The 19,909-nt window shown below is 38.4% G+C and overlaps 2 protein-coding genes across 3 annotated transcripts; one reads left to right on the forward strand and one right to left on the reverse strand.

Moving 5' to 3' along the window:
• Window positions 1-212: 212 nt before the first annotated feature.
• Window positions 213-5,973, reverse strand: spag8 (sperm associated antigen 8). Of its 2 annotated transcripts, none has more exons than XM_067574864.1 (6): window positions 5,741-5,973; window positions 4,300-4,459; window positions 4,020-4,065; window positions 2,452-2,572; window positions 1,486-1,548; window positions 213-918 (listed from the first exon to the last, which is right to left on the reverse strand). In XM_067574864.1, exons 1-6 carry the CDS (start codon window positions 5,807-5,809, stop codon window positions 811-813), a joined length of 567 nt encoding a protein of 188 aa, XP_067430965.1. In that variant the 5' UTR covers window positions 5,810-5,973; the 3' UTR covers window positions 213-810. The 2 variants fall into 2 exon arrangements, with proteins under 2 accessions (XP_067430965.1, XP_067430966.1); XM_067574865.1 differs by having other exon boundaries at window positions 2,458-2,572; window positions 5,741-5,969.
• Window positions 5,974-13,743: 7,770 nt separating this feature from the next.
• Window positions 13,744-14,601, forward strand: pmchl (pro-melanin-concentrating hormone, like). The gene has a single exon (XM_067574492.1). The coding sequence runs from the start codon at window positions 13,930-13,932 to the stop codon at window positions 14,446-14,448; it is 519 nt and encodes a 172-aa protein (XP_067430593.1). The 5' UTR covers window positions 13,744-13,929; the 3' UTR covers window positions 14,449-14,601.
• Window positions 14,602-19,909: the final 5,308 nt, after the last annotated feature.

Consider the following 19,909-nt stretch of genomic DNA (forward strand, 5'->3'; position numbering starts at 1 on the left):
AAGACATAATAGTAACAGGTTTTTATCAAGAAGACTTTGATGAACTACATTTAAATACATTTAAAGAAATCAGCAATTTTTCCATGTAAATAAATGCCAAATTTACAATTCTAGTAAATCTATTCTAGTCTAATCCAATCTGTTCCCAGTGCCTGAAAGTATTTGGTTATATGTTAACACATGCATGTACCATAAATGATGTGGTTAATATCTCCAGGAATGACAACTGCATTTCTTCTTTCTTTAGAAATAACTACAAGGTGAACTGGTAGTGAGGACATATGGAATCTACAAATGTTAAACTTCATCAACATAAAATGTTGAGAAGGGGATTAATATTTCAGAAGACAAAAGTAAAGTAACAATACATTGAACATCGGGATAATCAAGAAAAAACAAAAGAGGATGAGAAATTGTTGTTTACAGTGTGTGTCACTGTTAATATTTTGGGTCTCTACTCACCAGAGTTACAGACTTTGGTGATAGAAAAACTATTATTTTTAGCTAGTTGTCAAACATGGAGGCAACTTTTTCTCTGCAAATGTGAGAAATAGGTTTATTAAGTTCAGAGACAGTTTGTTTGGCAGGTTTAATGTCCCAACATGTGTGTTTTGTCTACATGACATCAGCTGAATATCTGGTAGTGATTTCTGTGTTTTTCCAGGCAGTAATAATTTAACCAAACAGTTAAAAAAGCAACAATGATAGCTAATCACCAGAGGTTTCATCATTGTTGAGAATGAGAGTGACCTTTAAAGTGGATTACCACTTAAATATAATTCAAGCATTAACAGGTTATGAAGCGATGTCTTAGTTATCAGGTGGGGGCTCGATCTCATCCAGCCGCTCACTAATGGGTGTGCTGAACAGGGCTGACTTTCTGAAAGGCACGTTTGGGGTCCCTACAGCCGTCACACCCTGTGACACAAAACAACACAAAAGAATAATGTTTGACCATCATTAGTTATTCCTAAATCTTACAGGCCACATGTTCTGTAAGTGAGCTCAAGATATTGAGAGTGCAGAATGTAAAACAAAATAATAAAAAAGAACTCTTCCATCGAGCAGAGAGGGAATAATGAGGGGAAAGCTTAGAATACCAAATCTATAATAATCTCCGTCTTGACTTTTGTGGACAAATAAAACTCTTCTGAGAGCTGCTGCTGCTGTTGCATTCTCTTCTGTCATATCATATGGTGCCATTAGCAACTCCATATTATTTTTAAAGAAAAGGAAAAAACAATTGCTTTCTCATACACTAAGCACAGACTGAAAACAAGCCCAAGTGTTCAACATCAGGGAGAAAATTAGTCTGATGTACATCATATAATCCCTATGGACCATAACTAATTAACTTAAAAGGAACCAAAATTATTTAGTGTAGTTTGAGTATTGATCCAAACAAACAAGCAAAAATATAATGATGACAGAAAATAATCAGCAAAACATGACACATATATTGAAAAGTGGAACAATTTGACATACCTGTATCCTCTGGTAATTTTCACTCCAAAATGTGACGGCCTGCTCAGTTTTATAATCATAAACCTGGAAATGAGACAACAAGAACACACTGTTAAATCAACAGCATGATAACACTGATTGTATTCTTTCTGCTCTTGCTTCTGAGTATTTTAGGACCATTATGAGCGTAAAATGTACAGAACACAGTATATGAGTACATAGACTAGTCTAGGTCTTTTTCAAGCTTTGTCTGAGGGGAGGCCCACAGTCATACACTTTGAAAACCCCTGACTTAAAAAATTGTGATTGATTAGTACACAATCAGGTGGTAACCCATCTGATAGTTTAGACTAACAGACTAATGAGCTGCAATAGTTGCATATTAATTGCGTTTTCTTTCATTTCCAACAGGATTCTTGACAGTGTGGGCAGATGTCACAATCCTACTCCATCACTGCAGCTCGGTGATGATGTTGCTTGTGATTGGCTTCTAATTCAGAACTCTTTCACATGAATGCGCTTGTAGCTGGATTGGAAAACCCAAAGTTAATCGAGCCAGCTTCAAGACACCTCTTATCCAGAATCACCATGTTAAGCTCACTATAGTGAACAAAAGAATGCAAAAAGTCTCACTGCAATGAATGTCTATTAAACAAGCCTTTTAGTGTCGTATTCAGGCCTAAACTCTCCTCGTACATTTTAAATTGGCTAGCAATTCTAAACAACAGACCTAGCCAACAATGTAAAATATGATGTTATATAATGTAAGGTAGGCACACATTTATGCAAACGTAATAAATTAAGTAGTCATTCAAATATCACACAGATACAACATATTGGACACACTTTTAACATCAGTCCCAATACTGAAGCTGCATTTTAGGCACTTGTCTGCTTTTTTAGATTCAACACAGGAGATTTGATCTCATAACTGCTCACAGATTTACATACTTAGTTAGATGCAAACAGTATACTTTATATACATACACATACTTCTGTTGTTTCAGGGGTAAGGGGCACAAATCCTTCCATGCAGAAATCGTTTTTGGTTGTAGAGCAGAAGTCAGTTTTGGGAGTCGGTGGATTCAGGTCAGCATGAATCTTCTCACTGTGAAAACAAGAAGATAACAGCCTCTATCAGTGTTTGGTCTGACTATCAAGCAGTAGCACATTTTTCAATCCTCGGGTAATCCGGAAATCCTCAACCATCATGGTCCAGTGCTCTAATTTTTGCTTCGAGGATTGAGAAGTGAGGAGGGCTCCTGCAGAAGGCTTGTGCAAGGATACACAAAGCCATCCTACTAGAAGTCTTTTAGCAGACCATCTCTCTCTCCTTTATTACACATATTTTAGTGATTAGATGCTGTAGTTTTGAAACCGCATCACTACAACACCAGCATGTACAGACAAATAACAGAACCAAATTGGTTGCAATACTCCTCCCAACTTAAAATGTTTTCCACCTCACCATAGTGGATCTGTGCTAACTGTTGCCCTGTTTGAGGAAAATATAAAACATGGCTATCAATTGGGGTAACCAACACTGGAATAATGCATGAATACTCCCGAGTCAGAACAACAGGTTTAATTTTCCATTCTTCCCATTCTGCTGACATTCCCTGAATGCAGCCTCAGACGCAAGGAAAAGATGCAGGTGAGGAAAACGAGGATGCAATCAAGTGAACTGTTATGTACCTAAAGAGATGCTAAAGGAGCAGAGAGCAGCAGGAGCAAGAAGACTACCGGAAGAATGAGGCAGACACTAATCAAGCAATGTCTGTACACTCCCACACAGTCCTGAGAAGAGGTCTAATCAGTGAAAACATCTATGTGAGTGAACCAGTGGTATGTAGGGCCTTTAAAACTGGTGATGATAGAATTCAATTGTCCTCGTACATATAATTTCATGCCACTTAATGGATGATAATATACATTTGCATAAAATTTCCAAGTTGCATCAAAAGATACTGGTGTGATATTTAAGCCATGAAAACAAAACCCTTACACTCTCCAACCTCTGATCTGGCTAACTCTGTTAATTCATTCATTCAAAGTGGCATTGTGTTTAACATAACAACAGATCAGCCTAGAAAAACCCTCTTAGCTGTGTGCTGGTCGGGAACCTGGTATGAATCAAGCAGCGTTGGTGTATACTTATAAAGTCCAGGAAATTCAGTGTGTGGCTCAAGACTGAGAGATGAGACACTGTCTGCTACTGGACAAACCGTTTTCACCGAAGACTTGATGCTTTGTATTCTTTATGAGCAGTTAACTCGTGCAGGATGTTAATAACCACATCTGTGGGGGACAGACTCTATAAGCCCCATTAGGATGACTGGCCTCCATGTAAAATAACATCATAAAATCTGATTTAAAAGGTAATACAGCTGTAATTGTACAGTAAAACAAACCCAGACATGTAAATATTACATCACTTTCCTCCAACACGTTCCCCGTCAAGACATGGTCAGGCATGGTGTTCTCTGTTTCCATAAACAAACCACTTCCAGCAATCATTTCTTTAGCATTAAAACATAGTTTCATAGTTGATTTACCTTATCATCTGGGCGATATGTTTTTCCAAAAGCTCACCTCTGATGCCTGGACCATGAGAATAAGAAGAAGAAGAGATGAACTGAGCATGCATAGAAAAATATTGACTAGAAACAGAATTTAAGAAAAGGTCACAGCAGCTGTCAGTGTGATTCTAGCTCCAGCAGAATAAAATCTTTTCAAACTCTGCTGAAATACATCTAGTCTAGTCTATACATGGATTACAATGGTAGGAGATGAAATTGTTTCTTACTGCAGTTAGTGAAAGACAAAGACACATACCCCGCAGCCTCACCCCTGGACTCTTTGGAGGGATGTAAGCTGCTCTCAGCGTGCTGACAGTCTCCATTTTCGACTCCTGGTCTATTGTGAGAATCCCTCTGTGTCCATGTTTCTGGATGTGTGCCTTTGTCTCCTGTGTGTCAAGAGCTGCAACAGCCCTCTGGATAAATGACCATACAGGGGAGATGATAAAAATACATGTTAGAATCTAAAGTAATGCAATAAATTCTGCCTTTGTAAAGCCACAATGCTCGATTGTAGGCTTTAATTAAAGATAGATACTTCATCTTTCCTTGATTTCACACATAACAGCTTGTTTGTGTTTCATGCTCATTATAGTTTATAGTTTTTAGTTTTTGTCTTTAAATATATATCACCTGTTCTGTGTTCTTGTTTCGGATTAGAACTGCTTTTCATTGTCTTATATAAAAATAAACTGAATATCTTTGGGTTTTGGACTGATTTAAAAACCCCTTTGAAGAGGGAAGATTTTTGACTTTTTTCTGACATTTTTAGATCAACTATTAATCGATTAATTGCTAGACAATTTAGCAGATAATGAAAATACTTGTTAATATTATGTCCTGTAGATATCTATGTTTTTTGTATTGCATAAGCACCTACACAAATGAGACAGCATACTGAATAGCTTTTATGAGTAAGTGTCAGCTTTAATAGTCTCACAGTTGCTGGCTTCACACCTGAGCTGTGAAGGTAATGCAGCAAGGGGAACACTCACAGTCATTATGACATATACCCAAAAAAGAAAAGTGAAGGTGCACCCTCACCATCACTGTATGAAAGACACCTTTACCTAACACCACAAACTCCAAATTCATCTCTGATGGTCTAAACAACATTTGAACATTAGGCTATATAACCTTTTGGTCTAGTGAGAGGACGAACACACACACACACACACACACACACACACACACACACACACACACACACACACACACACAAACATATTGATAGTGAGACTTAGTGGCTATTGGTATGCCACTGAGTAGTATGTGACCCTACCTAAATACTATTGGGTCACAACACAGCATGTGAGTATGGCTAAAACAAACAAAAACAAACATTAGCAGTGGTAATAAGTACAGGTGGAACTGATATCACTGACATGGCTAAATGGGATTCAGCCACCATTAATGTTATTAATTGCACCTGTGCTTTTTGTGCAATGACAAGTCCAGCGTAACACCGTGTAACCTTACCAACCAGTGATATTAAGTTACCAAATGTCTGTTCTACTCTGAAACTACTTTGTGTGTTAGCTACTAGCTCTGACTAACAATATATTTGCTCAAAAGTTAAGTGATACAATAATGTTAGCTATAGTTTTTATGTGTTCGTACAGCAGTAACGTTACTGTGAAGTGAGGTTTTGCCGCCAGCTAACGTAACTTTGCACTAACCGCTAGTTAACTACTCACCTCTTCTACCCAATTGTGAAGCAGACATTTTCCAACTTTATTGTCCACAGTAGCAGGCTGTTCAGTCATTGTAGCAGCAAGTTAATTACTAAACCTTAAACTGAGTGGCTCAATGTGTCCGCGAAAAACAATATAAACTGTAGAAACCTCTGTAGGTTTACGCTGTACGTCTCGTCCTCTCAATGTGGTGACCCTAGCAACAGGATTCAGTTGACGGAAGTGTCACCATGACAACGGCAACTTTATTCTCCCATAGACCATGGATGTACGGAGATTGCACAGAAACTAGAGAAAACACGATGAACATTTCTAAACTACATTTAAAGTGAGTAAGTTACAATAAAATACTGTCAAATAAAAGAAAAAAGGAGACGAAAGAAAGAAAGAAAGAAAGAAAGCTTTCGTTCGTGGCAGTCCCATTTCTTTCAAACCCCAATGTTCTGACGTTTCATGTCTAAATTTACATCTTAACAACAAATGAAAGTAAACGAGAAAGAGAGCATTCTCATCATCAATGCTGTAATCACTGCAACAACATCATACTTTTATGTGCAACCCCCCTCCAAAAGAAATATCTTCTCAAAACCTACAGGTATTGTTGCAAAAAACAAAAGTAGTTTTGGTATTCCTCTGCACTTTGGCCTACACACTGCATTTACTTGTGAAATGTGTGTTATGAAGAAAGTTGCTTTTTACATGTCTTAAAGAGATGTAAAATAGTAGCACAAGTACATTAAATGTGAAGTCTTCCACCTTATGTGTCAGGTCTGTTCTCAATTATTCCAAAAGGATACAAAGTACATATCTTACTGGGTTTTCATCAGTATGATTATGTCCAATTAAAAAAAGAATATATTTTCTTAATTTGTAAAAGCAACTTGGCCTTATGAAAAAAACAACAACATGGAACCAAACTTGAAATATACTATTTTCGAACTCAAATACAACAGAACCTAAAATACTTATTTAATTGTCAGTGACAACCACAAAAGAGTTAAGAGTTCTTCACTGTGGAAGGTTAGAGGATGAATAATCTTCCTCACATTCTTTCAGGTGTGCACAGAGGCACATCCTCTGGTCTCCAGGAGACAGTGCTGAGTAAAAGCATTGTCCCCTGTGGTGCAATTAAAGTGAACAAAGATGACATTCCTGTCATTTGATGAGCTGGTAAAATGTCTTTACATCCATCTACTGATTGATCCATCCAATCTCCATCTCCATTGTTACATCCATCCTGCTGAGCCAGAGCTGTGGTGGCAACTGAAGGATAATCACAACTCATATTTCTTTCCTGTATTTAACTCTTATGTTCCTCCATTACAAAAGAACTTCAACTTAATTCAACATGAAAAGCCAAACTCTGAGCAGCAAAACAACTATAAACATAAATTCAAAATTTCACCTTTTAAAAAGAGATTCTCCTTTTTAAAAAATGTGTTTTTATTATCTTGTGATCAAAGCTCCATATTCAGGTCACATTATGCCACCTGAGCTAGAACCATTTGTTAATGAAACCTGTGAGATTGCAGTTGAAAGCCACAAAATTGTAGAAAAAAAAATCTCTGCACAACTGAATATGCAACAGGTGTGCACCTAGGCTTCACAGACTGAAATGCTGTGAACTAATAAATATTCTAGCAGTAAGCGAGACATTGTGCCAGAGTTTTTCCTCATTGTTTCAAGTTGAAAACTCAAAAAAAAAAGCTAGTGGTCCTTGAGTTTAGATTATTTTGTCATATATAGTATACTGTATAGTATACTATAGTATACCATGCTCACAACATATACTGTTTTCCTGAATTATAACATTTACTTACTTTTGTTTGGATTGTATTGCTCTCTGTTTTCCCCTCACCTTCAATCTAAAATCTGTCTGTTTAAAGCAGAACCAAATCTCATATTTTCACCGAGCATGTGGTGCAGCTCTCTTGTTATACCCTGAAGGTGAAGATCATTCTCTGCCAAACCAATGATCAACAAATACTGCAGTGTACATCATTGTTAGGGTGGGGGAGTCAATTTGAGAATTTATTTATTTGCTCAGTAATCTTGTTCATTGAGAATCACATACCATTTATTCATATCGATGCAAACCTGGCTAAATTTAACACTCTGTGCTTGTTACCGTGGATATGAGACACAGAAACAAACCACTGAGTCTGTTGCTGAGAAACAGCAGAGGAGTTTTCACTGTCAGGCAGCCAGTGTGTCTGGAACTGTCTACCACCTCAGCATGAAGCACAGTCAGAAATCTAATCAATGTTTTATGGACACTAGACTATCAAACTGTGTCTCGTCATGCAACGCAAACCAATAGGTGTCCACTCATTATTTCATTGTGATCTGTGATTATGTTGCCTGTAAATTCCATATGTGCTACAAGAATGGATCAAACATGCAATCTGTTGTTATTACATTAGTGTAGGGATGAGGAATAGTCACCAAAAGTACATATTGTCCTAGAAGAAAAAGCTTACAGCGTTTCTTGCTTTTCAGTTGTATATGCATATTGATTTACAATTTTCCCAGAGACACAACAGGCAAAACAAAAGGCAAGAAGAACAGAACAGTTCAAAAAGAAAAGGATATCTCACATCCCTTCCTCCCACATTCAACAAATGTACATAAATAAAAATGAGAAGCAAAGTATACAGTTCATGATACAGTCATGTAAAAGTTGTGTTTCTATATCAAAAAGTACATACATTGTTTGGTAACTTAGCATCCAAGTAATGAATATTTTGGAATAGTATACATTAGCTTTTTCATGTTCTTCAGCCATCGACATCAACAGTTGGCAGTTGGCACAGCTTTTTTTCATTGGGTGAATATATAACATTTTGCCTGGAGGATGCAGACTCCAACTGGTAAGTTATCAATATACACAGTGAAATGTGCCAAAAGTTGGGTGAGCATTCCTATGGAGGTCAGCATTAATATGAAATGATATTCTTACCTATCATTAGGACCTATGGGTCCTAGGCCCATGGGTATTGGGCTGTGCAGTCATGAATCTAGTGGGCCATCTCACAGGTGACAACCTTCGTGAACACTGACCTAACACACCATTAAAATGCCCTTGAATCCTCCCCTTACCTAAGCAAAGAGCAAATAGTCAGCTCCTTAAGCCTCACATCCACACTGCATATGCTTAAGCTAAGCTACAGTGGCTAGCCCAACTGGTTTGATAGGTGGTTTCATTTGCTCATCATACTGTTCATCTAGTTCCACTAGTCCACTAATTAGTAACTCCTTTGGTATGAGAACCTTTTCAATGCATGCATCATGTCCCTTGACCTGACTTACATAAGAAAAAGGAAAATGGTTACAAATCAAAGTTGTGTGTAAGAGTGCAGACAAGTCTACAGTGTCATCAGGTGGGCATCCTCAGTAATTTCGTGTTCGCGTTGAGTGCACAACACAGAGAAGACTCCACAGTGTTTCCAGAAACACTCCCCTCTTTACCCGCTCCCACAAACTCAAGACAACACTCTGAAGCAAACTATATTCACTTCTGCCTATAACATCACCAGCTAACAACATCCTAACTAAGAAACATCAACAAAGTAATACATTTTACTTTTGATTTAGATCATTTTGGATAAGAAAGAAAGAAACCTGTGATGCATGACATAGATAAAAAGGTTAATTATTTTTAGTAATCTATGAACCGTCACATCACTTTACATTATTATCACATGTTGAAAACCATTTCACATGTGAAACTCCACATGTGCATGTATCTGATAAATGTGATGGTGTAGGCACATGTGATTTTCAGATATTACACATGGGAAAATGTCAGACATCACATGTGAAAGCAACAACTTCACATGTGATGTCAAATCTTGAGCATTTCTCTGTAACAGATACATGACATAAATATTTGTGAACAAAGCAACAAGCATTGAAGTTGAAGTTAAGTTTTTAAAAGTCTTTTTTTTTTTTTTTTAAAGAACATCCTTTGTAAAAGACTATGAATGATTTTACACTGAAAAACTCAGCTGATGTGCTTCATCAGGTCTGTGTTGGCGTGGTTTGCTGCAGTCTGGTTGACAGTGGGTCTCCCTGGCAACATAAGGAACAACCAACACATCTGTGTCTGAAATTTCCCCTTCTGTCACTCGTACAGCAGTACTACATAGATAAATAGGGAGTAACTTCAGAAACATCCTCTTTCTGATTCTTATATTGTTAAATTCTGACATCACCTTTTGCCAAAAAAGACACACCCATTTCAAACCAGTCAGAAAAGCACAGAAAAAAAAGGCAAATAAAGAAATCTTTGATGTGTAAAAACCCCCTGTATATTTCTAACTCCTGCAGATAATATTGCATTCCCATCGCTTAGAGTAAGAGGCTAAGTAAGAAAGTAGGCTTTCCAGCCCTTGTAGCATCAACATATACTGTATGAAACACCTTATCGCTGGACAGCTTAAGATATATTCCTAGAGCAAATGTGCATAAGGAGCTTTTCAAGTAAAGCATCTCTAAAGCTAAAATTTCTAAAGCTTAGAGCAACAGTCTCCCACCCAGCATTAACATCGTGGCTTATGTGTGGTCACTGAGCTGGAAGGGGATCAGATTCTCCAACTCGCATCCATGTAGTTCATTATTCAGTCCCTTCATAGAAAAGCATGATGCCGAGAACTTCACAGGGCTTTCACTCTCCCCCAACCGACACACAGAGCGCCAATGTTGCTATTTTTGTATCGCATTGTGATTACATGTTGACTGACCATCTCCATGACTACCAGCATCTCTGCAGATATATTGATGAGATATGTAGTGTGTTGAACGGTTTCTTTCTTTCTTTTCAGCTGGAAACCCTTTATTCTCACTTGCAGCGCATATGAGAGATGACACTTTCTGTGGGTATGTTATGCTTTTGTGTTTTAGCAAATCACTCTGAGATGAAGCAACAGATCCAAGATATCACCTTTCATCTCTTTACTTTTATCTTCCTCTGCAGTCACATCCTCACCCCAGACCAACTCACACCCTCTCCCATTATGAGTATGAGCCGCAGATATCTGGCTTTCATCTTCAGGCTCTTCAAGGTGTTTGGATTCGAGTTGTTTTGCCATCATTATCATTGTCAGGATGCGGAGAGAAAAGACATGGTTGATCAAGTCCAGAGTGAATTCTTGGAATTCCAGTTTCAGCACAAACATGTAGGGGGGCCTATTTTGTTTTGTTCTGCCATCACTATCCTACCAGCATAATTTTCAGTCAACATGCAAGCTACGGTTATGGTTTCTAGGAGCAGTAACATTTGTCAGATATCAGATGATCAGAGACTTCATATAATCGAGGGTCTAAGGATAGAGGATATTGTATTGCTGTACAGACTGTACACACCCTGAGGCAAATTTGTGATTTGTGATATTGGGCTATATAAAAAAAAATTGACTTGACTATGTCAATTTAAGAGTTTCTTATTTCTTATTTCTATAAGTCGACTTACAACATCCCGTACAGCTGCATTAATCTCATCCATGCCTGGTGCCATTAACCTTCTAACTCCGAGGTCACGAAAAGTACAAATGAAGATGTAAAGTTTAGTTTTGCTAGTGGCTAAAGATGTTTTTATGCTTTCGTGATCAGTTGAGGAGGGAACAGAAGGAAATAAGGAAAAACAGATGGACACTTTTTGGTTTTAACCACAGAACACCTATTGAGCTTTATCTCATGTTGGTTGTAAAAACTTTGGAAGGAGAGACAATCTTTGGCTATTTTTTAAAATTTGAGTCAGCACTTAGTCAGTGTTCTCCTTAAATTCATCACAAATGTAAAATCTTAATCTGGAAGTGGTGACAACGGTTAGATTCCAGCTGGAGACGTTTAGATGCACGTCATACATCTCTCTGACACCTTGTTTCATGTCTTTTTCTACACTGTCGCCTGGAAAATAAAACCACAGTGACAAACAGTAAGTACAAAAGAGTAAAAAGTGCAATATTTCCCTCTGAAATATAGTAGATGAAGAGTATAAAGTCTCCCAAAATGGAAATACTCAACTATTTAAATATCATAGTACATGATCACATAGTGAGTTACTTTTCCACCTCTGTCTTGGCGTGAAAGCAGAGCTCTCTAGTTGATTCTTTGAGAACATCCAGTGAATTACAACCAGAACTTCCTGCCCTGTAAAGTAGGTCCTCTGTGCATGTTGCGGTATAGAAATACTTAACTTGTCTGTGAGCGAAAGAAAACTGAGATTTCAATCGGTCATACCTCAGAACTGGCTGGCAGAAGGCACCGTGTTGGAATTTCAACAACATAATTCAATTTGTGCCTGTTAATACATTCACTGCTGTTAGATCTGTGTCCTGTATTTACCTAGCTGGAATAACACTTGAGCCTGAGCCGTGTGGCCCGCCGCTCGGTACCGTAATAAAGAGGAACGCCGCTGTGTGCGTTATGTGAGAGTCACTGTCTTCCTTCAGCACACGGTTGGGTCTTTTTTCACCCCCTTCAAACTTTCGAGCTGAGTTCTTGTGTTTTGGTTGGCGCCCATCAGTGTAGTCAGCTGCTCAGCACTTATTGCCCTCTTGCTTTCAGAGGTCCTTTTTCCTTCTTCTTCTTCACCTCAACGAGGTGTAGCGCTGTTGCTGTTATTAGCCGATTCTTTGTGACACACAGACACCTTCAGCAGGCGGCTGCTCTCTTACTCTCAAGGGCAAGCATGGAAAATGTTCCCTGCCACTCCCTCTCAGAGTCTTAACACTGCAAATGACAAACTGTATATAGTTTACAGGAAAAGAAAAAAATGAGAGACTATTCTGAATATATTTAAGATGAGAGACTATGATCTTTTCTGTTAGTCCTGTTGCTGGCACGTTTACCATATGGATTGAAAGTGTTGGCAGAAAATGATTATCTTTAGGGACAAAACAACCATTATTTTCTTCATTCCTTAAACATCTCTTTTTAACACATCCACATGGTTTTCATTCAAAAGCAGCGACAATCTCTATTGAGTTAAGACCTACTGCATAGGAAGAGCTCCACTCGTCCCATCAATGATACATATGAATATCTGACATCTAGGAATGAAAGATAGGATTAAAACAAAACCATCTGTCTCCATGAAACCACACAAAGCCTTTCAGACTGTAATAAAAACAGGGTGTAGGTAATTATCAAATCCCAGACTTTTTAGAAACCACAGACATGGTTTTCAATAAGAAATGGTCCACAGTACTTACCATCTGAACTTCCCAGCTGCACATTACCAATACTAAAATAACCTTAACAATTTAATGATACCAAATTATACGTCTAGCCATCAAAGTTTTGTAATGTGCTGCAAATCATGTCTCAGATCCATTCTCTACTATTATACCACTGAGTTCAGTTGTGTTAAGTATAATAAGCTTTTAGTGCTCATAAGCTCGTTATTTTCAACCTCTGCTCCAAAGATCATATGCGGAGGACAGAACTACTTTTTTCAAACTTTCCTGGAATAGCAGATGACATGAAATTATCCGAATCACAAATTAAAACTTGTTAATTTGCCGACATGTTTGATCTGACTCTAATCTCACCTGCATAAATTATATTAACTAATTTTGTCTGGATCTTATGTAAGGGCAGGTGTGCAGAGCTCCTGCAGCACCCATCTGGTAACCATAATTAGGTAAGATTGTAATTATGCAGTGGTCCGGCTAGAGATCAAATCAGCTTCCACCTCGGGGCCCTGGGAGTAGATCTGCTGTATATTCTCCTGAAAGACACATTTCCTAACTTCACTTTATCTTTGACACATCCACAAGGAGATGCCACGAACACACAAACACTTCAGGAATCATTTGTTTGCTTTTTTTCTCTAATCCAAGGTAACATCCCTTATTGAACATTGTTGCAACAATGTGAGTCATGGTGTATCTAACACCACAAAGAGTTTGACAGGTGGGTAATCCACACTTGTTGTTTTAAAGGGCAGTAATTTTGGATTAATGTTTTTCTTGCTGTTACCTGTTCAAAGAATTCCCACTGTTTCATCGACAAGGGTCTATTTCAGCCACCATGATCAAGATGATTTTAATTAACTTTCTGCCAAAACAACACACTTGAACTCTGCAAGAGTTCTACTCAACCGCCCTCTAATGCTTTTGGCTAATTTCATGAACACAACAGGAGAATGATGAAAAACGATCCAACGTGGCCAATCCTGAGCATCCGAAATGGTATATAAGAGTGTGATACGATCTCAAAGTCAGAACAACGAAGCAAGAGCTCTGGAAAGAAATTCATCCACAAAGCCAACGCCTTACATCTCCTGGAAGATCTTCACCATGAGACAGTCACTCATGTCCGTCATCTTTGCTGCAGCACTCTTATTTGAGTGCTATGCACTGTCAGTGGCATTACCCATGGGCAAGACTGAAGACAGCTCCCTGGAGCAAGATACTTTCGCTTCGCTGCTGAGCGACGAGGGGACAGAAAACAGTCTCGCCGACGCAGATCTGGCCGCTGCAAGCAAAACCAGAGGGCCGAGGGTAATAGTTGTTGCTGATCCGAGTCTGTGGAGGGACCTGCGGGTGCTGCACAACGGACCGTCCTTCTACAAGCGGAGAGCTGAAGACAACAGCCAGGTCATCGAGCACAAAGACGCCGGCCAGGACCTGAGCATCCCCATCCTGAGGAGGGACACCATGAGGTGCATGGTGGGACGAGTGTACCGGCCATGCTGGGAAGTCTAGGACAGTTTGCTCTGCTTGTCAAGGCGCCAAAACAGAGGTCCACCACCACGTCCTTTCCTGCCTCACGCTGAGCTGTAACATAATCCAAAAATCTGTGTATCTATATTTAAATTATTGCAGATCTGAGAATAAAAAACATGTTATTCTGCCTTATGTCTTGTGCATGTTTGGTATCTCTGCTGGTAGGTTTATTATTGAACTTTGGATAGAGTCAAATATTTATGTTAAGCTAAGCTAATCGCCTCCTGGCTCCAACTCCATACTTAACACACAGACTTCTTTTCATCTATTTCTCAGAAAGAAAGCAAACACACCAATTTCCTAAAAGATTTAACCCCCAAAAACAGACACTAGGATGGAGGATAGAAGCAAGAGGAAGAGTATATGCAAAATTTCAAGTAAAATGGTGTGATCTGTTTTCTTCTCTTTAACATCATGAATTCATGAAGCTAGAGGGAAAATTTCAAAATACACACAAGCTGTGCTCATTTGAAATGTTTTCTAAGTGTGTTTCCTGCAGTAGCTCTTCACATAGGCGAGCTGTAATAGATGCAGTAATAGGCTGTAGTTTGGCTTCTTCTGGGGGTATCTGATTCAACAAAAACATCTGTGATGGGAGGAGTTGCCTTGATAACCCCTAGGATTGCAGCAGCTCCCCTTTGTTCTAAAATTACAGACAGATTTTCACATTAGAGTTTCGTGACATCAGATCCTGTATACTGGTAAATGACTGCTGATTTACGCGTGATGGTGGCTGCCTGCCTGCAGAACAGAGGCAAGCTCTGGGGAGAGTATTTCTGACCGTACAGAAGCTCATCTTCCATGAGAATTGAACTGTGCACTGTAATAATGCCAGATCATTAGGCAAAGTAATTTCCTAAGCTTTGCAGATGTGTCTTGCACATCTGTGTTCAAATAGAGGCAGGATTTAATAGGAAGTGACCTTTCAATCAATGAGGATCTGAATCAAGCTTCTTGATGCTCAATAAACATCAATTACAGATGGTTTGTGGAGTTCAGGTCGGCTCATTAGAGCTGCTGTGGCTCTTGCTTAGCCAAATTATGCTAATAATGAAGATCCAAAGACTCAAACACAGATCTTTTTCTGTGCATTTTATTTAGACATGAATAAGAAACTGTTCATGTTGTATTGTTAGCTATGCTTGTGGGATGGCTCTAGGAATTGGTAATGACGGTCTGTCGGTCCAGACTGAAACTATTGGATTGATTGCAATGACATTTTGTACTGACATTTGTAGTCCCCAGAGGATGAATCCTAATGATTTTGATAACACCCCAACTTTTCCTCTCTTGCCCACCAGCAGGTTCATATTTTTGGCTTTTTGTGAAATATCTGTTGAATGGATTGCCATGAAGTTTGGTACAGATATGACTGATAATCTAAATTTCCTCTAGCACCACCGTCAGATCAACATTTCAGTTTGTCCAATACTTTGGTTTATGACCAAATACCAGCTAATAACATTCCCATCAGCCTCAGCATGCCTGCATTACCAAGTGATGCGTGTTCAGCCCATGTTGGACACATTTATATTGGACTGTTGGACACTGGTCAAACCTGCGTCATTGCTTTTCACATAAGACACGTGTCCAGCCTGAGTATGCTCACTACATCATTTCCATCATCGCTACCCAGCCGAGCATCGCACGTCAGTAACAACGTCAATAAAAAAGGATGTGGTTATTACTCTGAGGAATGAACATGGTGGGTACAGCTGACAATGTGGAGCTGCTCCAGGCAATCATCTATTTATCAGGATTTATTTTCTTTGTTCAACCACTTTATAAACCATTACTGCAACAAGTAATGCTCTACTATCAGCTTCAATTAAAGAAATGATTGATAAGAGTGGCATTTTTGTTGTGAAGGACAGTCAACTGACATGGGTTGACCCATCCAGACCATGGCTGCGTCAGTCTGAATGGGGTATTAGTCTTCTTACCTGTATCAAGAAGATTTGCCGACCTGTTTATTTGTTAGCATGCCATCTCAAAAAAGTGTGTCATAATTTCAATGAAATTTGGTGATATCTTTTATCTTAACGTGCTTCCATTTGTGGTGTGACACCAAACTGGACCAGCCATAGGATTTTGTGACAGAAGATTCATGAAATCAAAAGCTAAACCTCTGTTAAATCAATTTTCTGATCATGTTAAACTGTAAAGAAATTATTTTTTCTCAATACATCAAAAAGCGAAAAGGAGTTAAAACATTATGTCTGTAATACTGCGGTATGGTACAATATGTCTCTTTTCATCCTGTTTCTAGCTTTCTGTCATTATTTATGACATATGAGGTCCAGTTGTGGTCTTGACTAATATTGCTCAATTCGTTATTTCTCTGTGAGGTCTTTGGATACCAGAGATGACTAATTAACCCACAAGTTGCAATAAGGCACAGTTGGAGCAGAATGATGATCTGGTTGTGTGAGAGTTTGCGTGTTTGCACTGTGAAATAATGTGTGCAGGCATGCATGTGTGTGTGGTTCAGTTGTGACTTTTGAATACTTAGCACCTTTCTTGCCAGCAATGACTGGCAATCACTGTTTACAGTAAAAGCAAAAAAAACAAAAATAATAAAAATAAAAAACATCTGCTATTTATTGTTGTGAGTCTGTCAAAGTGGCTCAGCCAGCAACTGCAGAACATTCTTCATAAAATACAGAGAGCAGTGAGTCAGCAGAAAGGAGGATGCGTTTCTGGGAATGTCTGCACCTTTTGGTATTTTGGAGTAAGCTTCTGGTTGGAAAAACAATTAGATTGAAATCATCGGCAAATATCCAGCATGTGAAAAATGGAATGCCTTCTGAGACAAAATGACTCATGGGCCACAGTTATGAAAACTGTGTTACTTTGGAACTATAATAGACTATTTAATGCCCTCTGTGACAACAAACATTTTTGCAAAGTAAATCCTTTAATTTTGATAAATAGCAAATGACAAATTTGAATGGCTTTCCCTAAAAGAGATGAACAGAATTTAGAAAACTCTTCAACTGTTTTTTTCATCTTGAGGACATTTTTAGCCATGTGAGTGGTGTGGTTCTGGGGATGACAGTGTTGGATGGTCGGTCCATCACTTTGGCCCAGCATATCTCCACAGCTATTTGATGGATGGTCATGAAATTTTGTACATTCATGGTCCCCAGAGGATGAATCTGAATGATTTTGGTGATGCACTGACTTGTCCTCTAGTGCCACCATGAAGTTGATGATTTTGGTTTTCAGTAAAATATCTCAACAACTATTGTATGGACTGCAATGAAATTTGGCTCAGACATCCATGTTGCACACAGGATGAATTGTAAAAAACTTTGCGAGCCTCAGCTGTGCTCTGTAATTAGTGCTAATTTGCATGTTAGCAAATGTTAATATGCTGAGATACTAAACTAAAAAGAGATGGTGACCATAGTAAATCTGATACCTGATCAGCATGTTAACATTGTCATGAGCATGTTAGTATAACTCTACCATACCAATCACCATTTATAGATATATTTCACTGTGACTGGATCAAAAACAAAAATTGGAACTTAACCTTAGTTAAGTTTTCTTTAGCGTGAGAACTACAGACTGACAGAGCCGCTAGCGTGGCTGTAGACTCATAGTCTTATTTTATTTTGGACAAATGGTTTTAACATGTGGACTTAACTAACTCTAATTCATCATAAAGGGTAATTAATGAGTCATAATGTCAGGAAGACTTACTTATGTACTTTTAGTGGAATGCGGCATTATGCAAAATAAATGATTGCCAACAAATAGAAAACCCTACTGCAGTGTGTATTTTCCTGTTTGACATCCATGATTCAGAAATACTTTGCCATAAAATCCTTGACTTTGAATGCAAAAGCCTTGCCCTTTAAAATTATGACAAATTACAAGGAGAGCTATTTGGCATTTACATACCTCATAAGAGTATGCAATTCAGATAAACGTTTTATGGGAAGGTGTTTTGTTTTGCAGATAACTGTGGGGAGCAACATCTGGAAACTGTTAAACAAAAGGCTGTGCAACTTTTTTTAATCATCCGTTGGTTTTATGTGGTTTTTAATTTAACGTACCATGAATGTTATTGGTCTGACGAGTCTCTTAATACTTCCCTGAGATTGTTCTCAAGAGTTTTTTATATGACACAATAGCATACTTTATTCAGAATCAGATCCTGTGTTAATGTTGTGCCCCCCCCCCCAAACAATAGATAAGGACCACGTGACTGTACTTGTGCATGTTTCTATGGGTGAGTGAATACACTTCTGTTGTAAATAGCTTTACAAACATGTATGATTACCCAATGACAAGTGCAAATACATACACTTGTATTACATAATGGACACATCAGTTAACCATGATGCTAACTTAGCTAACACCATCAACTGGCTATTAGCCATTGAGCTGAAACGTGCAAAATATACAAGCAGGTCAGCTTTCAGCATCATTATCCTGTTTGCCAAAATGTTTTGTTGTTGCCAGCTCCATGTCCACAGTCCAAAACTGGCTCTACTTACTTGTATGCAAAATATTCCATCACAAAATACTTTTGTTATAGCAACTGCAATTGCCAAGTCACAGCATTACCCATGCTACATATAGTCAGTGTGACCAGGAAACACTGGACAGTATTTTGACATCAGAGACCATGGTCCATGTCCAGCATTTTGTATGTGGATATGTTTAGGTAACTGAAACAAATTTTTATCATGTTATGGTAGGGAAAGATTGTGGTTTTGGTTAAATAATGAAAAAGTGTCCTGTATCACTTCAAGTCATCATTTTGTGTTTTTACGTTTGTAGATACTTTCAGCATTAACATTTTGCAACTTTACAGATTGATTTAAAACATTTCTTCATTATATTAATGAGGAAAAAACATAATTGGACAGCATTCATTTTTTTCAAAACGTATTTGCTGTTGCAAGTTAGTAGTATACCTAATTTTTCAGTGTCAGTGTTACTTTAATGTAACTTGAAATTAAGCTCCTGCATGAAAACAATTGTTGCATCTTTTCTCTTGGCTTCTGGTCTGAAAACGTCTCCTTAATAACAAGTGCAGTTAAACTGATAAAAATGTGAGAATCTAAAGTTGACATTAATCCTCTACCTATTACATAACCACAGCAAAAGTCTTTATCAAGGCCATTAATTATTGGTGATTTCCCATTAAGTTTTGTAATACAATTCATAATAAACGCTTGGCCCATAACTGCAACAGTTAATCGAGGGATTAAAAGGCACTTTGTATCCTCTGCAGGGAGGCATCGTAAGGCTTGCTTGCCTTGCCTGCCTTGCCTGTCGTTTCTTCCGGAAGAATAGCACTATTAATAGCTGAGGAACAGCAGGAGAAAGGTTAGCTATCCATTGAAACTGTCTTGGACTTCATTATCAAAGGCTGGAAAGCACAGCCCTGCTGTCTGCTTCATGCTACACTCTACTCACTCTG

This window comes from Thunnus thynnus, chromosome 19, assembly GCF_963924715.1.
Source record: "Thunnus thynnus chromosome 19, fThuThy2.1, whole genome shotgun sequence".
Lineage (NCBI taxonomy): Eukaryota > Metazoa > Chordata > Actinopteri > Scombriformes > Scombridae > Thunnus > Thunnus thynnus.

What these genes read in the sequence shown, in the direction of transcription:
- spag8 (XM_067574864.1), bottom strand. Translation starts at nt 5,809, where the DNA reads ATGACTGAACAGCCTGCTACTGTGGACAATAAAGTTGGAAAATGTCTG. An exon ending in TTCACAATTGGGTAGAAGAG is followed by an intron (nt 4,460 to 5,740) that starts GTGAGTAGTTAA and finishes TCATTTATCCAG; the next exon opens with AGGGCTGTTGCAGCTCTTGA. An exon ending in CATATCGCCCAGATGATAAG is followed by an intron (nt 2,573 to 4,019) that starts GTAAATCAACTA and finishes TTGTTTTCACAG; the next exon opens with TGAGAAGATTCATGCTGACC.
- pmchl (XM_067574492.1), top strand. Translation starts at nt 13,930, where the DNA reads ATGGTATATAAGAGTGTGATACGATCTCAAAGTCAGAACAACGAAGCA.